General features: G+C 33.9%; 1 protein-coding gene across 3 annotated transcripts in view; it reads right to left on the bottom strand.

Moving 5' to 3' along the window:
* The window catches only part of LOC148615508 (beta-hexosaminidase subunit alpha-like), a 31115-nt gene that overhangs the window by 7489 nt on the left and 6983 nt on the right, over positions 1–16643 (bottom strand). For 2 of the 3 annotated variants that reach the window (XM_088581767.1, XM_088581768.1), the window contains 8 exons: positions 15514–15623; positions 14904–15014; positions 14532–14633; positions 14102–14207; positions 10180–10387; positions 9204–9302; positions 8940–9030; positions 2563–2734 (listed from right to left, as the gene is read on the bottom strand). In XM_088581767.1, the coding sequence (XP_088437893.1) occupies positions 2563–2734; positions 8940–9030; positions 9204–9302; positions 10180–10387; positions 14102–14207; positions 14532–14633; positions 14904–15014; positions 15514–15623 (999 nt within the window). The remainder of the gene's footprint in view (positions 1–2562; positions 2735–8939; positions 9031–9203; positions 9303–10179; positions 10388–14101; positions 14208–14531; positions 14634–14903; positions 15015–15513; positions 15624–16643) is intronic. The other variant, XM_088581769.1, reaches the window with a different exon arrangement.

Genomic DNA, 16643 nt, shown 5'->3' with positions numbered 1-16643 from the left:
CGAGATATTCCGTATTTGCTGAAATGAAAGAAAAGACATAAGTTCTCACTAACCACTTCCGGGTCAAATGGCTACCCCCCCCCTATGTAGTACCACAAACACACTGAACCTAGCCATATGCATTGTAAGTGCATTATTTGCGTGTATTATGATTAAAAGTAATCAAAATAAAGCTAAGAATGTGTACTTTAAAATCATATATATAATTAACTACAAAAGTGTATGAATATTGTTTACATGTGTGAGTAATTTGCCTCCATGCTGTCAGTTAGCAGAACAGGTAAAAATGTGGATTTTCAGTATTATTTATTCAAGTAAATTTTGTGAAGAATTTCTACTATCATCGTACCATTAGCATAATGATTTTGGAAGCCTTACTTTCCAAGCTTCGCAACGGTATGCAACTTTAAGATGTCATTTGTCCTGGGAATTCACAGTGAGACTTTGAAAATTACTTTTTTAACATGTAAAGTAATGGAAATGTTAGAAGTGGTTATTGAGACCTAAGAAGTTTCGATCAGGAGTATACTTGGCGCAAAATTTCGAAAAGTTGTAAAAATGGGGGAAAAGGGGGAAAACAGTCAGAAACTGTCCAGAAGGATGAAGGACAAGGAAATCCCATTGATTAAAAAACATCACATCATGGTAATTTTTGAGACAGAAATACAAATTAAAGTTTACCAAATGTTAGCCTTAAAAAGTTTTTTTCCCTAAAAAATCTATTTCAAAAAGAAGAAAAAAATCCTCTCAACAGTAGTAAATACCCATATGTTTACTCCACACACATTGCATTCATCATAAAATCCATTGTATTCTATATATATGATAAGTCAATAAAGTTTCGATTATATGGATAGTCCAGACATTTAACACAGCTGCTGATAGGATTGTCTAACTAACGTCACAGTTGGAGGTTAAACTGTAGCAATAGGTTGAAGATTGGTGTCATTCTACATGTATAATAGCTTATTTATGGGATTATGTCTCTTTTTTCTTATAAACTAAATGAATAAGTCTACATTTTTTTCAAATGCAAACTAAATGTTAATGAATAGGGTGGGGTTACAGAATCCCAGCAGCACCCCTATCAATAAGTACTGGAGTACACCCTCCCCGGCAGTAAATATTTATTGGAAAATGTTTTCTTTTTTAATGGCAAAATGTATAAGCTAGATTATTTTTGGATTAAAATCAGAACAAGAAAATTTAAAAAGACCCCCTCCCCGTCAGTTGGTAGGTTTGTGCCTTAATCCACTTCAATCTTGTTAACTACTCCAATAAGCTTGATTTTAGGATATTGGTGGTTAACTTCAAAAGCAGACCTATATATGTTCCTGCCCTGACAAAAAAAAATAAAAATAAAATAAATAAATAAATAAAGAGAGCAAACAAATGTTGGAGGTTCTTCATTACCAGAATACAATGAATTTAATGACGAATATGATTTGTGTGGAATAAGCATATTGGGTATTTACTACTGTTGAGAGGATATTTTTCTTCTTCTTGAAATGGACTTTTTTAGGATAAAAACTTTTTAAGGCTTTTTTTTGTAAACTTTTGTTTTTCTGTCTCAAAAATTACCATGATGTGATGTTTTTTATCAATGGGATTTCCTTGTCCTTCTTCATCCTTCTGGACAGCTTCTGACTATTTTCCCTTCTTTTCAATTTTTACAACTTTTCGAAACCAAGTATACTCCTGAACGGAACTTCTTATGCCTTTTCTTTCATTTCAGCAAATACGGAACATCTCGAGAGTCAATCTGTGTTACTTCCCCTGGAAATTCTAAGAAACTTCCCGACACGGAAACATTGTCTATGCATTCGAATTTCAAAAGTTTATTTTCTGACTATAAATACACTGCCGTGCCGGAAATAAGTATTGTGCAAGAAGGAAACTAACGATTCGTCGATACCGATACCGACTGGGAAAAAAAATCTAAGAGAAAAACGAAGCGGAGTTACCGTTGGGTAAAAATGTTCTATTTTTAAAATTTATACAGTTCCTAGCCTTGTTAGAGAAGTATATAGATGAAAACTAGACATAGTATAAACAGTCATAAATAGCAAGCGGACATGTCAGAGAACATGGCCTAAACGTGTACACATGAAACAGAGACGATCTACATTCACATACTAACAAAGCACATCGTAATATGTATAATCGAACTGACCATTATCCTGACAGTAAAATATGCAGTCGAAATTTTCCGCAGTTTGAACAGTTTGTACCTATTAGAAGATTTTACTTAATATGAAAAAGCGATGACTAATTAAACAAACACTATTAAGATCAGATAAATGGTGCTCATTAATTAAAAAATAAAGACAAAATCTAACAAAATTTGTTGAATACCAATGGAAAGTATGATTAAGAAAAAGGTAATACGTTATGAAAAACTAAATGCACATGGTCAAATTTAAAACAACAAAAAGGAGAATTCGACCAGTAGTATAGTTAACATTTACTAGGGTATTTCACATAAAATAAATCAAATAATTAAAGACAAACGGGAAATGTTTATTTATGAAACTACAAGCAATATTCTTATTTAATATTTACGTGGAAGATGATGTGTAGGATCACACGAGTAGTAGTCCTGCCAGTGTACTCCATATTTGAAATGATCTAAATACCAACAGGATGAAAAAAGAACCCGAAATCCTTTGTTTATAGCTTTTCGGACTTCAATCCCGCCACCCATCCATATTTGGATTATAGTATCCTTCGGTATCTAAAAAGAACATAATCAGAAAAAAACAAGTTAACATACATAAAGGTATACTATGAATCAACATCTATACCGCAATAGTTTTTTTGAACAGCAATGCATTCGTTTACAGGACAGTATATTAATTCGACTGTGTCTATTCTACATGAACTGTCTAGTTTATTTGGACTTACTGAGCTCATTAATGGCATAGAAAAAATAAGAAGGTTATAAAAATAGTTTGAGATTGTAGTATAAAGACGAATACAGTGAATTGTTAATCACATACAAATAAAAAAGGCAAATCAAAAACAAACAAAAAATATATCATCTGTAAGCTCATTATTTTCATGTCAGAACACTGCCTTTTCCTATTTGGCATAGATCATGATATTATGATAATGAAATTTTTAAGAAATAAATATTGTTACCAATGACAACCCCATGTAAGTTAAATAAAATAAAACTATTTGTTCTTTATAAAACCGTGCAAGAATTACACCACGTTCTGTTTGTGGAAAATGTACATCCAATGGGCTACTGTGATAAAAACTTATATTACATACATATTAAAATGATATCTTAAATTACTTTGTGTATGAATGTTTTGCACGGTACTTATCGGGAACGATTCCAACGTTCTGTGGTCGTCTTCTTTAAAATTGTCGAAAAATATATTTTGTCCATCTCTTAGGTTGTATAATTACAGCTATATTGTATTCTTCTTTTAGATGAGTTTTTCTACTTTGTCTATTTTTTTCTTTTAGTGTTCAGTGTATATACAATGAGGACAAATTTGCTTGATGCTTTCTCTTGTTGTAATTCTTTATTTTTGTTATTCAGAGACGTTCAAATGACATATGACATTTTTTATATAAATTGTATACTTTATATGTTATGTAAGTTTCTCACAAAAATAGAACTCATGTTTACATATACATTCTCAAGTCAACCAAAGAAAATTACATTTTTCATTTATCTTTTGTTTTTCACTGTAGGAGTAATATTTACCAGTATTTAGTTCTTGTTTTGCTTGCTCCTTTAGATATAAAATAGCAACCTCAACTGAAGGGATAGAATTTTGAATTTTACAACGGTAAATATATTTTATAAACATAATGATGCTATTCATTGCTGGCACATATCTCTCTATGTTACAACATATGATTATCTCCCTGTCCTCAACAGAAAAATCATTGTTAAATTGATCGAACAGAAAGGTTTTTTAAGCTAACTATAAATTTCTAAGTATATTACAACCCCCCCCCCAAAAAAAAAAAAAAAATGTGTTTGAGACTTTCTTGTTTCATTGCAAAAGGAACATTCTTCTGTTTCCTTGAAATTACACTAAAAAAGAAATGTATTTGTAGCAAACGAGCAACTCGGACTACACTAAAACCTGGGTACATGGACCATGTGCATCGGAAGAGTAAGCGTCCTCTGCTTTTTTTTAGAAACACCTGCCGAGTTGCTCATAAAAAAGTCAAGTCCGGGGTAGACAAACGAGGAAAGGAAAACTATGACCCGTTGAATAAATCAGTTTTCATGCTGCAGATGGATACACCATAATGATCCACGAGTTCATGATGTAGCAACATAACCCTGTTCCAGAAGCCTATGTATTAGAGTTCTAGCCTGATACAAAAAGTCTGCGAAGTTTCGACAAGCTCTGGCATAACGTATGAGTTGTGATATGAACACTCCATACGCAGGTGCTGAAGGGACATTGCCACAGATGAAAGGAAAGTTGACAATTCTGAATGAAAAGTCATCATGTTTGTCGTAAAGTTTGGTCTATAGTTTTCCTTTACCATCGATTTATAAATGTAGGTCAAGATATGAGGCTGACTCTACAGCGTCTGTAGTATCCTGTATCTCAAGTTCTTTGGGGTAGATGTGATGTATCAAATTAAATCTAATGTCATCTATATAGCGGAAAGTGAGATTAAAGGATCTAGCCAAACGATATTCTTTCTTTCTGATTAGATCAGCTATAAAGTCAGCCTCATAAGAATGAAGGAATAGGTCAGCAAGTAGAGGAGCACAATTTGTTCCTATTGGAATGTCGACCGTTTGTTGAAAAACACGTCCACCACACTGGACAAATATGTTTTCGATTAAAAATTCCAGCAATTTGTAAACATCATCCTCTGTATATTTGGAAGATGATTTGGAATAATTTCTTACAAAGTATGAGAGAGTAATCAAGGGAACCAAGGTTATAGCGGTAATCAAAAGAATGTAATTCAGGGACAAAGACCAGACATGGAAAACAGACATACATAACAAAGAACATAAAGTAACTGAAATTATACATACAAAGTAACAAAAGTAAATGAGCAACTCGGACTCCACTAAAAACTGGGAGCAAGGACTAGGTGCACCGGTAGGGTAAGCGTCCTCTGCTTTTCTAGAAACATCCGCCGAGTTGCTCATTAAAAGTCAAGTCCGGGGTAGACAAACGAGGAAAGGAAAAACTATGAGGAATCTCTACCAAGAACTATATATTTGTATCTAGGTGTACCATCTTGTTTGGAAAAACAACGATGTATAATGTTTTTAAGTCGAGATTTTAACGGAGTATGGGGAACAGAAGTATACATTGTTGAAAACTCATAGGTTTTAATGCTATTATATTCAGGTAGTAGTTTTGAAGTGATTGTCTCCAAAAGATCTTTCGAATTTTTCAGCATCCACATTGAATTAATACCACTTCGGGAGTAACAAGTGTTGTAGTAGGACTGGAGGCCCTCTTGGACAGTTGTGAGTATAGAAGTTAAAAGTTTTGAAAGAGGTTTGGTGGTACATTTTGCAGATCCAGCTATGAAACGTTGTTTGTATGGATTCTTGTAAAGTTTAGGAATTCAGTACAAAGACGGTAAATCACAATCATCATCCTCGGTAGAGAGCCAAAAAGAGGATAGCACAGATTATGGTTTTCCACAATCTTTTCTTTGGAGAGAGTAATCAAGGGAACCAAGGTTATCGATTCGTGATCCTCACCGGTTATCCTGTGAAAAATTCTTTTTTTTTGCCCCCCCCCCCACCTTAGCTAAAACTCTGGATCCGCCACTGCATACCTTTCTCTGAACTGAGTAAAAGACATAAAAACATGCGGTCATTATACATGACTTTTACATGAATTTTATCTATTTTATTATTCCATAGAAAATAAAAAAAAACTGAATGTCATGAAAAATATTCGAAGAAGGTCTTGGTAGAAAGAACCGTTAGAACTTGGATTAAAATTGGTAATGCTAGGATTTTTATAAATGTGGTCCGGCCAATGTAAGTAAGATCCCTATATATCCCATTATTAAGTTTTTTTTTGACAGATTCAATCTCCTCCCTAAAATTACATGCAGTTACATGAATGTCATTTTCTTTTAATCATAAATTATGCCAAGAAGTTTAAATTTCCCAGAATGATTCTATAAAATTGGTTTTTCTTTGAGGAGCACCTGACCAAATCCCTTTCTGGAACCCTATAGCTTGGGTTTTTTCAGATTGGTCCGCAATCAAACTCACTCTAATAAAATTTGTCTAATAAACATAAAGCTTGAATCAAGGATTTTTCTGAGTCATCTAATGTTAATGATGAATCATCCGCATATTGCCATATCAGAAATTCTGAATCATTAACTTTTATACCATCAATATCAGGATCATACTTGATTCTGCCACTCAAAAGTTCAATAACCATAATGAATAAATACGGTGATAGGGGATCCCCATGACGCACACCGCCTTGTAAAGCGAAAAGTCCGAACAATGACCATGGTTTGTAATACAGCTGATCAAATTTGTGTAAAGTGATTTTAGCCAATGACAGAAAGATTCACAAAAGCCCATAAATGTAAGCGTTTTTTTAATAAAGGACCATTCAATGGTATTAAACGCCATCTCGAAATCGATTAGGATTAACAGACAAGGAATGTCCTCCTATTCCGCCTTAAGAATGGGGTCTAAAATGGAGCATTCGCCAATATAACGACCTTTTAAAAAACCCTTTGAATATCGCTAATTCTCTCTTGTAAAATAGGTTTAATTCTATTTGCCAAGAATGCAGATTCACTCTTTATATCACAATTTGAAAAAAAAAGGGACGCCAGTTTTTCAGTGAAAATTTTGATTTTCCCACTTTTGGAAAACAGGTGATAACATTCTGTCTCTGACTAATAGAGAAGCTACCATTGCGATAACCTTCATTCAATGACTTAACTTACGGTAAATGTAAATCACTCCAAAAAAAACTTAAAAGAAATTCAGACGTAAAACCATCGATTCCGAGTGAACGACAGTTCTTCATATTCTTGGGGACCGCAAGTCACTTCTGGTGAGTCGATTCCCCCTCTTAAGACTCTTTGTGAATTTTCTTAATATAAGGGTTTTCATCATCAAAGAAAAGTTCTCGATGACTTCTATCAAATATAGGGTTTGATGAAGAGTAATCAAGGGAACCAAGGTTGTAGCGATAATCGAAAGAATGTAATCCAGTGATAAAGACCAGACATGGAAAATAGACATACACAACAAAAACATTAAGTAATTAAAATCATATATACAAAGTAACAAAAGCAATTGAGCAACTCGGACTCCACTAAAAACTGGGTGCACTGATAGGGTGCATAGAGTTTTCTCTGTTCATCTATCATATCCGATATCTCGATCTGGTAATTTAAAATCAGTTTGGGAAGACGTTTCTCCATTTAATGGCGTTTTTACAAGTTGCAAAAATATCTTGTACTTTTTTCTCCTTTGGCATCCCGTCTGGATTCCGTCCGTGCCATACCTTTTATTTGCTCATTTCTCAGAGATTGTACATTTTGTTCTAAATTCAATTTCTCATTTGAGACTATCAGTTTTTTTTTCTTCAAATTTCTGTGTTAACAAGTCTAAACTTTTTTCAATATTCTTTTCCTCAATATTTCGATTCTTTTTAGATATGAGAAATATGAAATAGTAACTCACCTTATTTTCATTTTAAGCATTTCCCATGGTAGTTGTGAACTAATAGTATAAACTTCTTCATTGTCTACATTATTTGGATTATCAGGATATGAGTATTTATGTTAGACTTCATTTATAGTTAACTTGACATTATGAACATACTCTGCATCATATAAAAGTCTATTATTAAATTTCCATGTGCCTTTTCCCCTTTCCTGGTCATAGAATGGGAGAATGATCAGACTTACATGTATGTCAAAATCGGTTATGAAGGCTTCCAAATCAGATGACACAAGGAAAATATCCAGCCTACAAAGTGTTTTATTGGGCCCCGCCAAGTATATTTGTGTGCGTCGTTGTTACGCTCTCTCCATATATCATGAAGATCCATAATGTTCATAATTTCCTTGGTTTTACCTTGGACTTTTGGGTTATTTCTACCATAGTATTTGTAAGAATCATTTCCGTAGTATAATACTACATTCCAATCACCTGCGGCAATAACTTACTAGTTGTCAATCAATAGTAATTTAGGCATAAGATTTTCGAAAAAATCTGGGTTGTCTTCGTTTGAGCCATTAACTCCTACTATAGTAAATCTATGGTCACTCGTCGTTAAGTCCAGAATCAAGTAATTACCATTATGCCTCATATTTGTTTGTGCAAAGTATTCTGAAAAGTATTGCTAAATAAAATAGCAACCCCTCAAACAAAAACCTTTATATCCCCATTCTGTTAACCACATTCTCTCATTTTCCGATGCACAGTGTGTATCTACTAAAATAGTAATAGCAAAACCTTTTCGACAGCGATAAAAAATATCTATTGTTCTGAATTACAACTTTTGAAGTGACAGCATAATAATGGAAATATTGAATAGTTCAAACATAGAGAAGTGTACATGAAAACATGAGTTCAAAAACATAAGTATTTTGCAAAAGCATACATATGAACGCTCCAAAATAATTAGATATACATCCCCTTAAAATTAGTAGGACAACTGAGCCATCTTGTTCATGATAATTGTAATGGCAATTAAAAAGGGGCTAACCCCTGACAAGAACGGATACATATAATTTGGAATCATTTCTTAACCCTGTACAATATGTATATTTTCCTTGATGCTTTCTCTTTTCAATCAACGAGTGTGTCTTCATACATAGAAAACGTTTTTGCTACCAGTGCACCTAATCTTTACTTCCAGTTTCCGTTTTGTCTGACTGTTTTTGTTCTACTTTAATTCTGTAAATATAGTAAATTCAAAAGTCCTACAACCTACGTTTAAATCATACTTAGAAGCTTCTTCCCACAAAATAAATTCACCGTCTTTCTTGTTTTTCTTCCTTAGGTCTTTCAAGAGTTTTAATAACCTGAAATACCAAAATATAAACAGGTACAATAACGTTACTGAAAAAGATGTAACTAACTGCTTTACCTTACATGGGGAAATCATACCAAATTCAGTTTGTATTTCACCTTCAGAAAATTATTGAATGCCAAAGGAAATGAAGAGTCATTGGAATATATATTCAGACGGACCTACCTGTTAGTATACCATTCCCAGACTGGCTTCATTGGCATGATACCATATGTATTTTTCTTAACTATATCCAGTAATCTCTTTACTTCTGGATTAGTGTTCCTAGAACAGAAATTATACAGAATGCAATTGTTACTTGGTGGTTACTGAAGAAAATTAAGGGTAACAACAAAATTATCGAACACTAATCCGATTCACAATCTAGTAAAGTCCAAGATAAATCTGGCAAAATAGATATTACACCACCAAGGACTGATATCTAAAAGACTTTGGTAAGAGACCATTTATGACGCATTTCCTCATACCCCTGATTAAGGAGTCTGTTACACAGATATTTATGGCGTTCAAGGAAATCAAAGTAGTCTAGCGACTCAATTGTGAAATATAAACACCATATGTAGAAGATGAAGGGATATTGCTGCATAGGTCAGGAAACTTTATGATATTAAAATTTAAGTCGTCTCTTTTATCATAAATCTTAGTGCTGAGATAATTACTGTTGTCAAATTTGAGATGTAGGTCTAAAAAAGATGCAGAACAAGCTGTTTATGTAATCTCCATTATCTCGAGCTCTGGCGGATATATTGATCATTTACTAAAAGAAGGGTTTTATATTCTGTACGAAATTCGACGAAATTCAGTCTCGTATGAATATAATAACAAGAGGCAAAGAATTGTAAAGCTGACTAAAGCTGGGCGATTTTGTCTCAAATTAGACTGAATATGTTAGCTTGTTTTAAATTAAATCAATAATAGTGGTTCCCCTATTAAGTAAATAGCAATCGAGTTCACTGTGAAGTGATGGGATAGTTTCTGAAGATGTGTATCATTACAAAACAAGACTTCTTTTCGTCAAAATAAAGTAAATAATACTCACTTACAAACATTTCATTGGACCTTTTCTCCACCTGATGTCCGAATACGTACCTGTCAACATTCCATTGGAACTTCTCCGCCAAAAGTCTAAAATCATACTTACCAACATTCCATAGGAACTTCGTCCCCGCCTAAATGGACTATTCTTTCTGGGAAAACGTCAAAAACTTCCATAAACAATAGTTTCAGGAATTCATAGGTAAAATTTCGTGCAGGATTTAGTGGTCCATAATAGCCTGGAATCTTTCCTTCTGGTCCATAGCAATCAGTTAGTACTTCTGGGTGGCCCATCGCCCAAGAATACACGTGACCTAAAAAGTGATTTGTTTTTATTGAACTCACATAAAGCAATCGATTTTTGTCATTTATTTTCATTCTGTGTATTTTTTTCTGTTGATATGATACATTTTTTTTTCATTTACCAGTTAGATAATTTCAGTTGTTTCTCAAACAGCAATTTCATAAAATCTAATTTGTGATGACCCTGAAGTATCTCTCTGTCAGAGTGGTTAAAGGCCGTGAGGTCTTTAATTTTGAAACGAATGAAAGTTTTAAAGAGTAATCAAGGGAACCAAGGTTATAGCGGTAATCAAAAGAATGCAATCCAGGGACAAAGACCAGACATGGAAAACGGACATACACAACAAAGAACATAAAGTAACTAAAATCATACATACAAAGTAACAAAAGCAAATGAGCAACTCGGACTCCACTAAAAACTGGGAGCATGGACCAGGTGCACCGGTAGGGTAAGTGTCCTCTGCTTTTCTAGAAACACCCACCGATTGCTCATAAAAAGTCAAGTCCTGGGTAGACAAACGAGGAAAGGAAAACTATGACCCGTTGAATAAATCAGTTTTCATGGTGCAGATGGATACACCATAACAATCCACGAGTTCATGATGACGACCATAGAACTTCTGTAGTGATGACTTCAATCTTGTATCAACATAGCCCTATTCCAGAAGTTGACAATTCTGAATGAAAAGTCATCACGTTTGTCGTAAAGTTTGGTCAAAAGTTTTCCTTTACCATCGATTTCTAAGTGTAGGTCAAGATAAGAGGCTGACTTCACAGTGTTTGTAGTTTAAGTAGGTCAATGAGTGCCAAGCCTACATCAGTTTTCAAAGACCCCGATGTAGCAAAAACACTGTCTACTATACATGACAAATATGTTGTCGTACCAGCAGACAAAGCCCAAAACAACATTGTTTTTGTTTGCAAAACGTTTTACACGCAATGATTATTATCAGAGGTAGACATAGACAATAATAGCAATGATAAGACCTATACTGCTACCACTCTCTCCAAAGAAGAGATTGTGGAAAACCATAAATCTGTGCTATCCTCTTTTGGTCTCTCTACCAAGGACGATGATTGATATTTACCGTCTATGTATTGGATTCCTAAACTCCACAAGAATCCATACAAACAACGTTTCATAGCTGGATCTGCAAAATGTACCACCAAATCTCTTTCAAAACTTTTAACTTCTATGCTCATAACTGTCCAAGAGGGTCTGCAGTCCTACTACAACACTTGTTACTTCCGTAGTGGTATTAATTCAATGTGGATGCTGAAAAATTCGAGGGATCTTTTAGAGACAATCACTTCAGGAATCGGAACATGGCATTAAAACCTATGATTTACAACACTGTATACTTCTATTCCCCATGCTCATACTTTGTAAGAAATCATCTTCCAAATATACAGAGGATGATGTTTACAAAATGCTGGAATTTTTAATCTACAACATATTTGTCCAGTGTGGTGGACGTGTTTTTCAACAAACGGTCGGCATTCCAATGGGGACAAATTGTGCTCCTTTACTTGCTGACCTATTCCTTCACTCTTATGAGGCTGACTTTATAGCTGATCTGATCAGAAAGAAAGAATATCGTTTGGCTAGATCCTTTAATCTCAGTTTCCGCTATATAGATGACGTATTATCTTCAAACAATCCTAATTTCGGGGATTTGATACAACGCATCTACTCAAAAGAACTTGAGAAGAAGGATACTACAGACACTGTGAAGTCAGCCTCATATCTTGACCTACACTTAGAAATCGATGGTAAAGGAAAACTATTGTCCAAACCTTACGACAAACGTGATGACTTTTCATTCAGAATTGTCAACTTTCCTTTCATCTGTGGCAATATCCCTTTGGTTCCTGCTTATGGAGTGTTCATATCACAACTCATACGTTATGCCAGAGCTTGTCGAAACTACGCAGACTTTGTAACGCATTAGAACTCTAACAAATAAGCTTCTGGAACAGGGTTATGTTGATACAAGATTGAAGTCATCACTACAGAAATTTTATGGTCGTCATCATGAACTCGTGGATGAAAACTGATTTATTCAACGGGTCATAGTTTTCCTTTCCTCGTTTGTCTACCCAGGACTTGACTTTTTTCTGAGCAACTCGGTGGGTGTTTCTAGAAAAGCAGAGCATACTTACCCTACCGGTGCACCTGGTCCATGCTCCCAGTTTTTAGTGGAGTCCGAGTCGCTCATTTGCTTTTGTTACTTTGTATGTATGATTTTAGTTACTTTATGTTCTTTGTTGTGTATGTCCGTTTTCCATGTTTGGTCTTTGTTCTTTGATTACATTCTTTTGATTACCGCTATAACCTTGGTTCCCTTGATTATTCTATCAAAACATAAAATGACGTAAAAGCCTGAAGTACAATAAATACCTTAAAAATCAATATACGCCAGGTACATGATCCAATAAGGAACTAACACTACAGTTTTAAAATAAAAAACTTTCACTTCAAAAGTTGGTATTACAAGAATTTTTCTACAGGGAAGGAAATTTAAATTTTAAGTTCTTTTTAGTGTAAGGCAGCTTTATGTGCAGTTAATTTTCATATAGATGTCAGGATAAACAAATGATCTCGTACTATAGTTGAATCTATTTTTTTTCCTCTGTAACCTACCTCGTTTATCGAAATATCTACTCTGACATGCCTTGGGTATCGATTCTGGTATTACTCTTATTATTTTCTTTTCTCTGACCTTTCTGTTGTACCGAGTTCTCCTATCTGACCTACCTAGTGTATCGAATTCTGTTTTCTAGTATAACTCTTATTATTTTCTTCTCTCTGACCTATCCGGTGTATCGATTCTGGTACATGTATTTCTCTTATTATTATCATGTCTGGCCAACTATGTGTATCAAACTCGTATTTTTTCCTTCTCTCTGTCATACCATGTGGCCTATTGGTGCATCCAGCTCTAGTATTACTCTTATTCTTTTTTCTATCTGACCAACCTAGTATATCTTGCTGTAGTAGTACTCTTATTTTTCATCTCTCTGGTATTGTTGTGTATCCAGCTCTGGTATTACTCTTATTTTCCCATCTCTTTAGCCTACTCTTGTATCAAGCTTTAGAAATACTCAAATTATTTGCTTCTAATTGGTCTACTGGTGTTTCGAGCTCTGGTATTACACTTATTTTATTTTCATTCCCTCTTGCATACATTTATATCAACTTCTGGTATTACTCTTTTTCTTTTCTTCTTTCTGAACTACTGGTGTATCGAGTTCTGGTTTACTTTTATTTTTCTCTCCCTTCTGACCCAGGTGTATTGAGCTGTAGTGTAGTAGTACTCTTATTTTTTTTCCGTTCCTCCATGACCTACCTGGTGTATTAACCTTTGGTATTACTCTTATTATTTCCTTCTCTCTGACCTACCTCAGGGGTCTAATGTACATTGAGTTGAGAGGGGTTGGTTTGGTTTTAGATCGACAAGATAGCGGACAAGATAAAAAAAAACAATGTAAAACGGTAGGTACATTCTGTGTTATTGTCGACTTGTCATTGAAATGTACACTTTCGAACCATAGCGTTTCAATACCCTTACAACCCAATGTACATTGGACCCCGTGTACCAGGTTGAATGAGCTCTAGTAGTACTTTAATTTTTCCCTCTCTATTGTAACTCTGGTATTAGTCTGACCTACCTTTTGTATCGAGTTCTGGTGTTACTGTTATTTTTTTCTCCCAACTGACTTACCTGGTGTATCGAGCTCTGGTATTACTCTTATTCCTCGCAACCTTGCAAATTCAATAACTTCTCTGATGTCGTTTTGAGTATATACCAAGGTAGGATGAAAAGCACCCTAAAAAGAGGCATTTCTTTTATTTCTTGTAGCAGTGTGATATCAAAACCGATAATGATTTTATAGTGGTAAATGCAAAACATTAAAAGATAAACAAAATTGATATATCAACTAAATACTGAAAATTGATTTAAATCAAGGCTATTTAATAGCACAAGCTAATGAAATGTGAACTGAAGGGATTTGTATCTCTAAAGATGTGATAGACTTCGTTCGCTATAAAACAATTTAATTTAAATACCAATTTTTGTACCAATATTCTTTTTCAATGATTACAAAATAGAAAATATATAAATTTAGAGTTGTCTGTACCAGGCCAGATACCTTTTTGCTTAGCTCGGGAAATACTTTACTCTCGAATGTGAATGATTGGTCGTCAACCATGTGCCAATGTAATACATTCATCTTATTTTGGTACATTCCTTCCTAGTGATAACACACAAAATCCATGTTATTGTTTTTTTTTTTTTTTTTTTAGGTTCTCAGTGTGTCTAATAATGTCTTGTTGATACTTTAAACGACTGAAACTTTAATTAACAAAGTATACGATACTTTTTTAATAATTGGCCCATTGAGGATAAAAATAATAACAATGATTAATAGGAAATAAAAAAGTATTATTCAACAAAACAAAAAGGAAAACGTTTTACTATACAATATTTTACAAGATTGACTAATGCATATTACAATACGAACCAGAATATCAAATATAACATCCTTCGTCATAAAATGTCGTGCAGAATCAATTAAAACGCCCCTGTGTTTAAACCTCGGAAAATCGGTGATTGCTGTTTCTCGAACAAAATGCTGTATAAACAAACATCAAAACGCATTCCGTGTTATCAATAATACTTAATGATAAACGACAATGTCACAAAGTTACATAGCTGAACCACATTCTGTTAGGTAAAGAAATCTAATACAGAATCGATGTAAAAATTGTTTATCAATTCGAATAAAAAACAACGAAATATGACACTTCAATAGATTTATATAGAATGCTACGGTTAAATTGATATAACCTGAGCTTCGATGGAACAAACTTAAACCGCAATAAGTAAAAGATCCCGGATAAAGGACCAATAACATACCAAAATCTGAAACATTACTGACAATATCATCACATAGCCATAAACAATTCGATAAACAGTCGACTAACGACTAGGGTGTCAATCCAATTTGTTACAACAGAGACGTTTTCAACATCTTACTTTACTAACGTGTTTTATAAGAAGATACAAACCAAACAACAGATAATTTTTCTAATCACTATTATTTTATTCAAAACCAAAAAACTATTACTTACCTCATTTTTCCATGAAAAAATAAGATGACTTAGAGTTTCCAGCCCTCTAATAGCACCCCATATCTCTTTACTCATTAGGACTATACCAAAGTTTCGAACCAAAAGCGTATCTATTCAAAATAAGATAATTGTTCCAGTCGTTTTAGAGAGGCTATGCTATTTAACATTGGCAATATTTGTTTAAAGGAACTCGCGAACATTTTGTTCTCATTTTTCATTAATCATTCGTTTAACTCTGGCATAATCAGTGAAAAAAAGAAAGATAAAACAAGGCACAGAAAAAAAAACACGATCAAGCCACTAATCATGAAGTATTCAACACGGTATCGTTACTATTTTATTGCCAGTTAATAATCTCAAACGTTTGATTAATTTTTAACATTATTTTAGTATTTTCTTGACAGCATACACATTTTTACGCAGGTTGTGCAATTATTCTTTCGATTTTCAGATAAGATGAATATAAATCCATACTTTCTGAATTCAAGATAATTAACAGAATACAATAGCATTAAAACCTTTGTCGACTCTTTATACTCTACATACTCAGTTAAAATCCCAACTCGAAAACATTATACATCGTTGTAATTCCAAAAAAAGACCGTATACCTAGATACAAATATGTATTTTTTGGTAGAGATTTCTCATACTTTGTAAAAAATAATTCCAAATCATCTTGCAAATATACCAAAAAAGATGTTTTCAAAATTCTATATTTTTATCGGCAACATATTTGGGTGTGGTCGACACACGGTCGGCATTCCAATGGAAACAGGTTGTGCTCCTCTAGTTGCTCACCTATTCCTTCACTCTAATAAGGTTTATTTTATAGCTGATCTGATCTAAAAGAAGGAACATCGTTTATCTAGATCCTTTAATCTCAATTTCCGCTAATTAGATGATGTTTTATCGTTTAACAATCCTAGTTTTGGGGCTTTGATGCATCGCATCTACCCCAAAGAACTTGAGGTAAACGATACTATAGACACTGTTAAGTCAGCATCATATCTTGACCTACACTTCGAGGTCGATAATGAAAGAAAACTTGATCAAACTATAGGATAAACGCGATGTCTTTTCATTCCGTGTTGTCAATTTTCCTTTCAACTGTGGTAACATCACTTCAGCAT

The sequence above is a fragment of the Perna viridis genome, chromosome 5, assembly GCF_037379345.1.
Source record: "Perna viridis isolate PV_CMFRI_1.1 ecotype Kerala chromosome 5, ASM3737934v1, whole genome shotgun sequence".
Taxonomy (NCBI): Eukaryota; Metazoa; Mollusca; class Bivalvia; order Mytilida; family Mytilidae; genus Perna; species Perna viridis.
The sequence above is the reverse complement of the archived record's forward strand: the minus strand, read 5'-3'. Positions and strand labels throughout refer to the sequence as shown.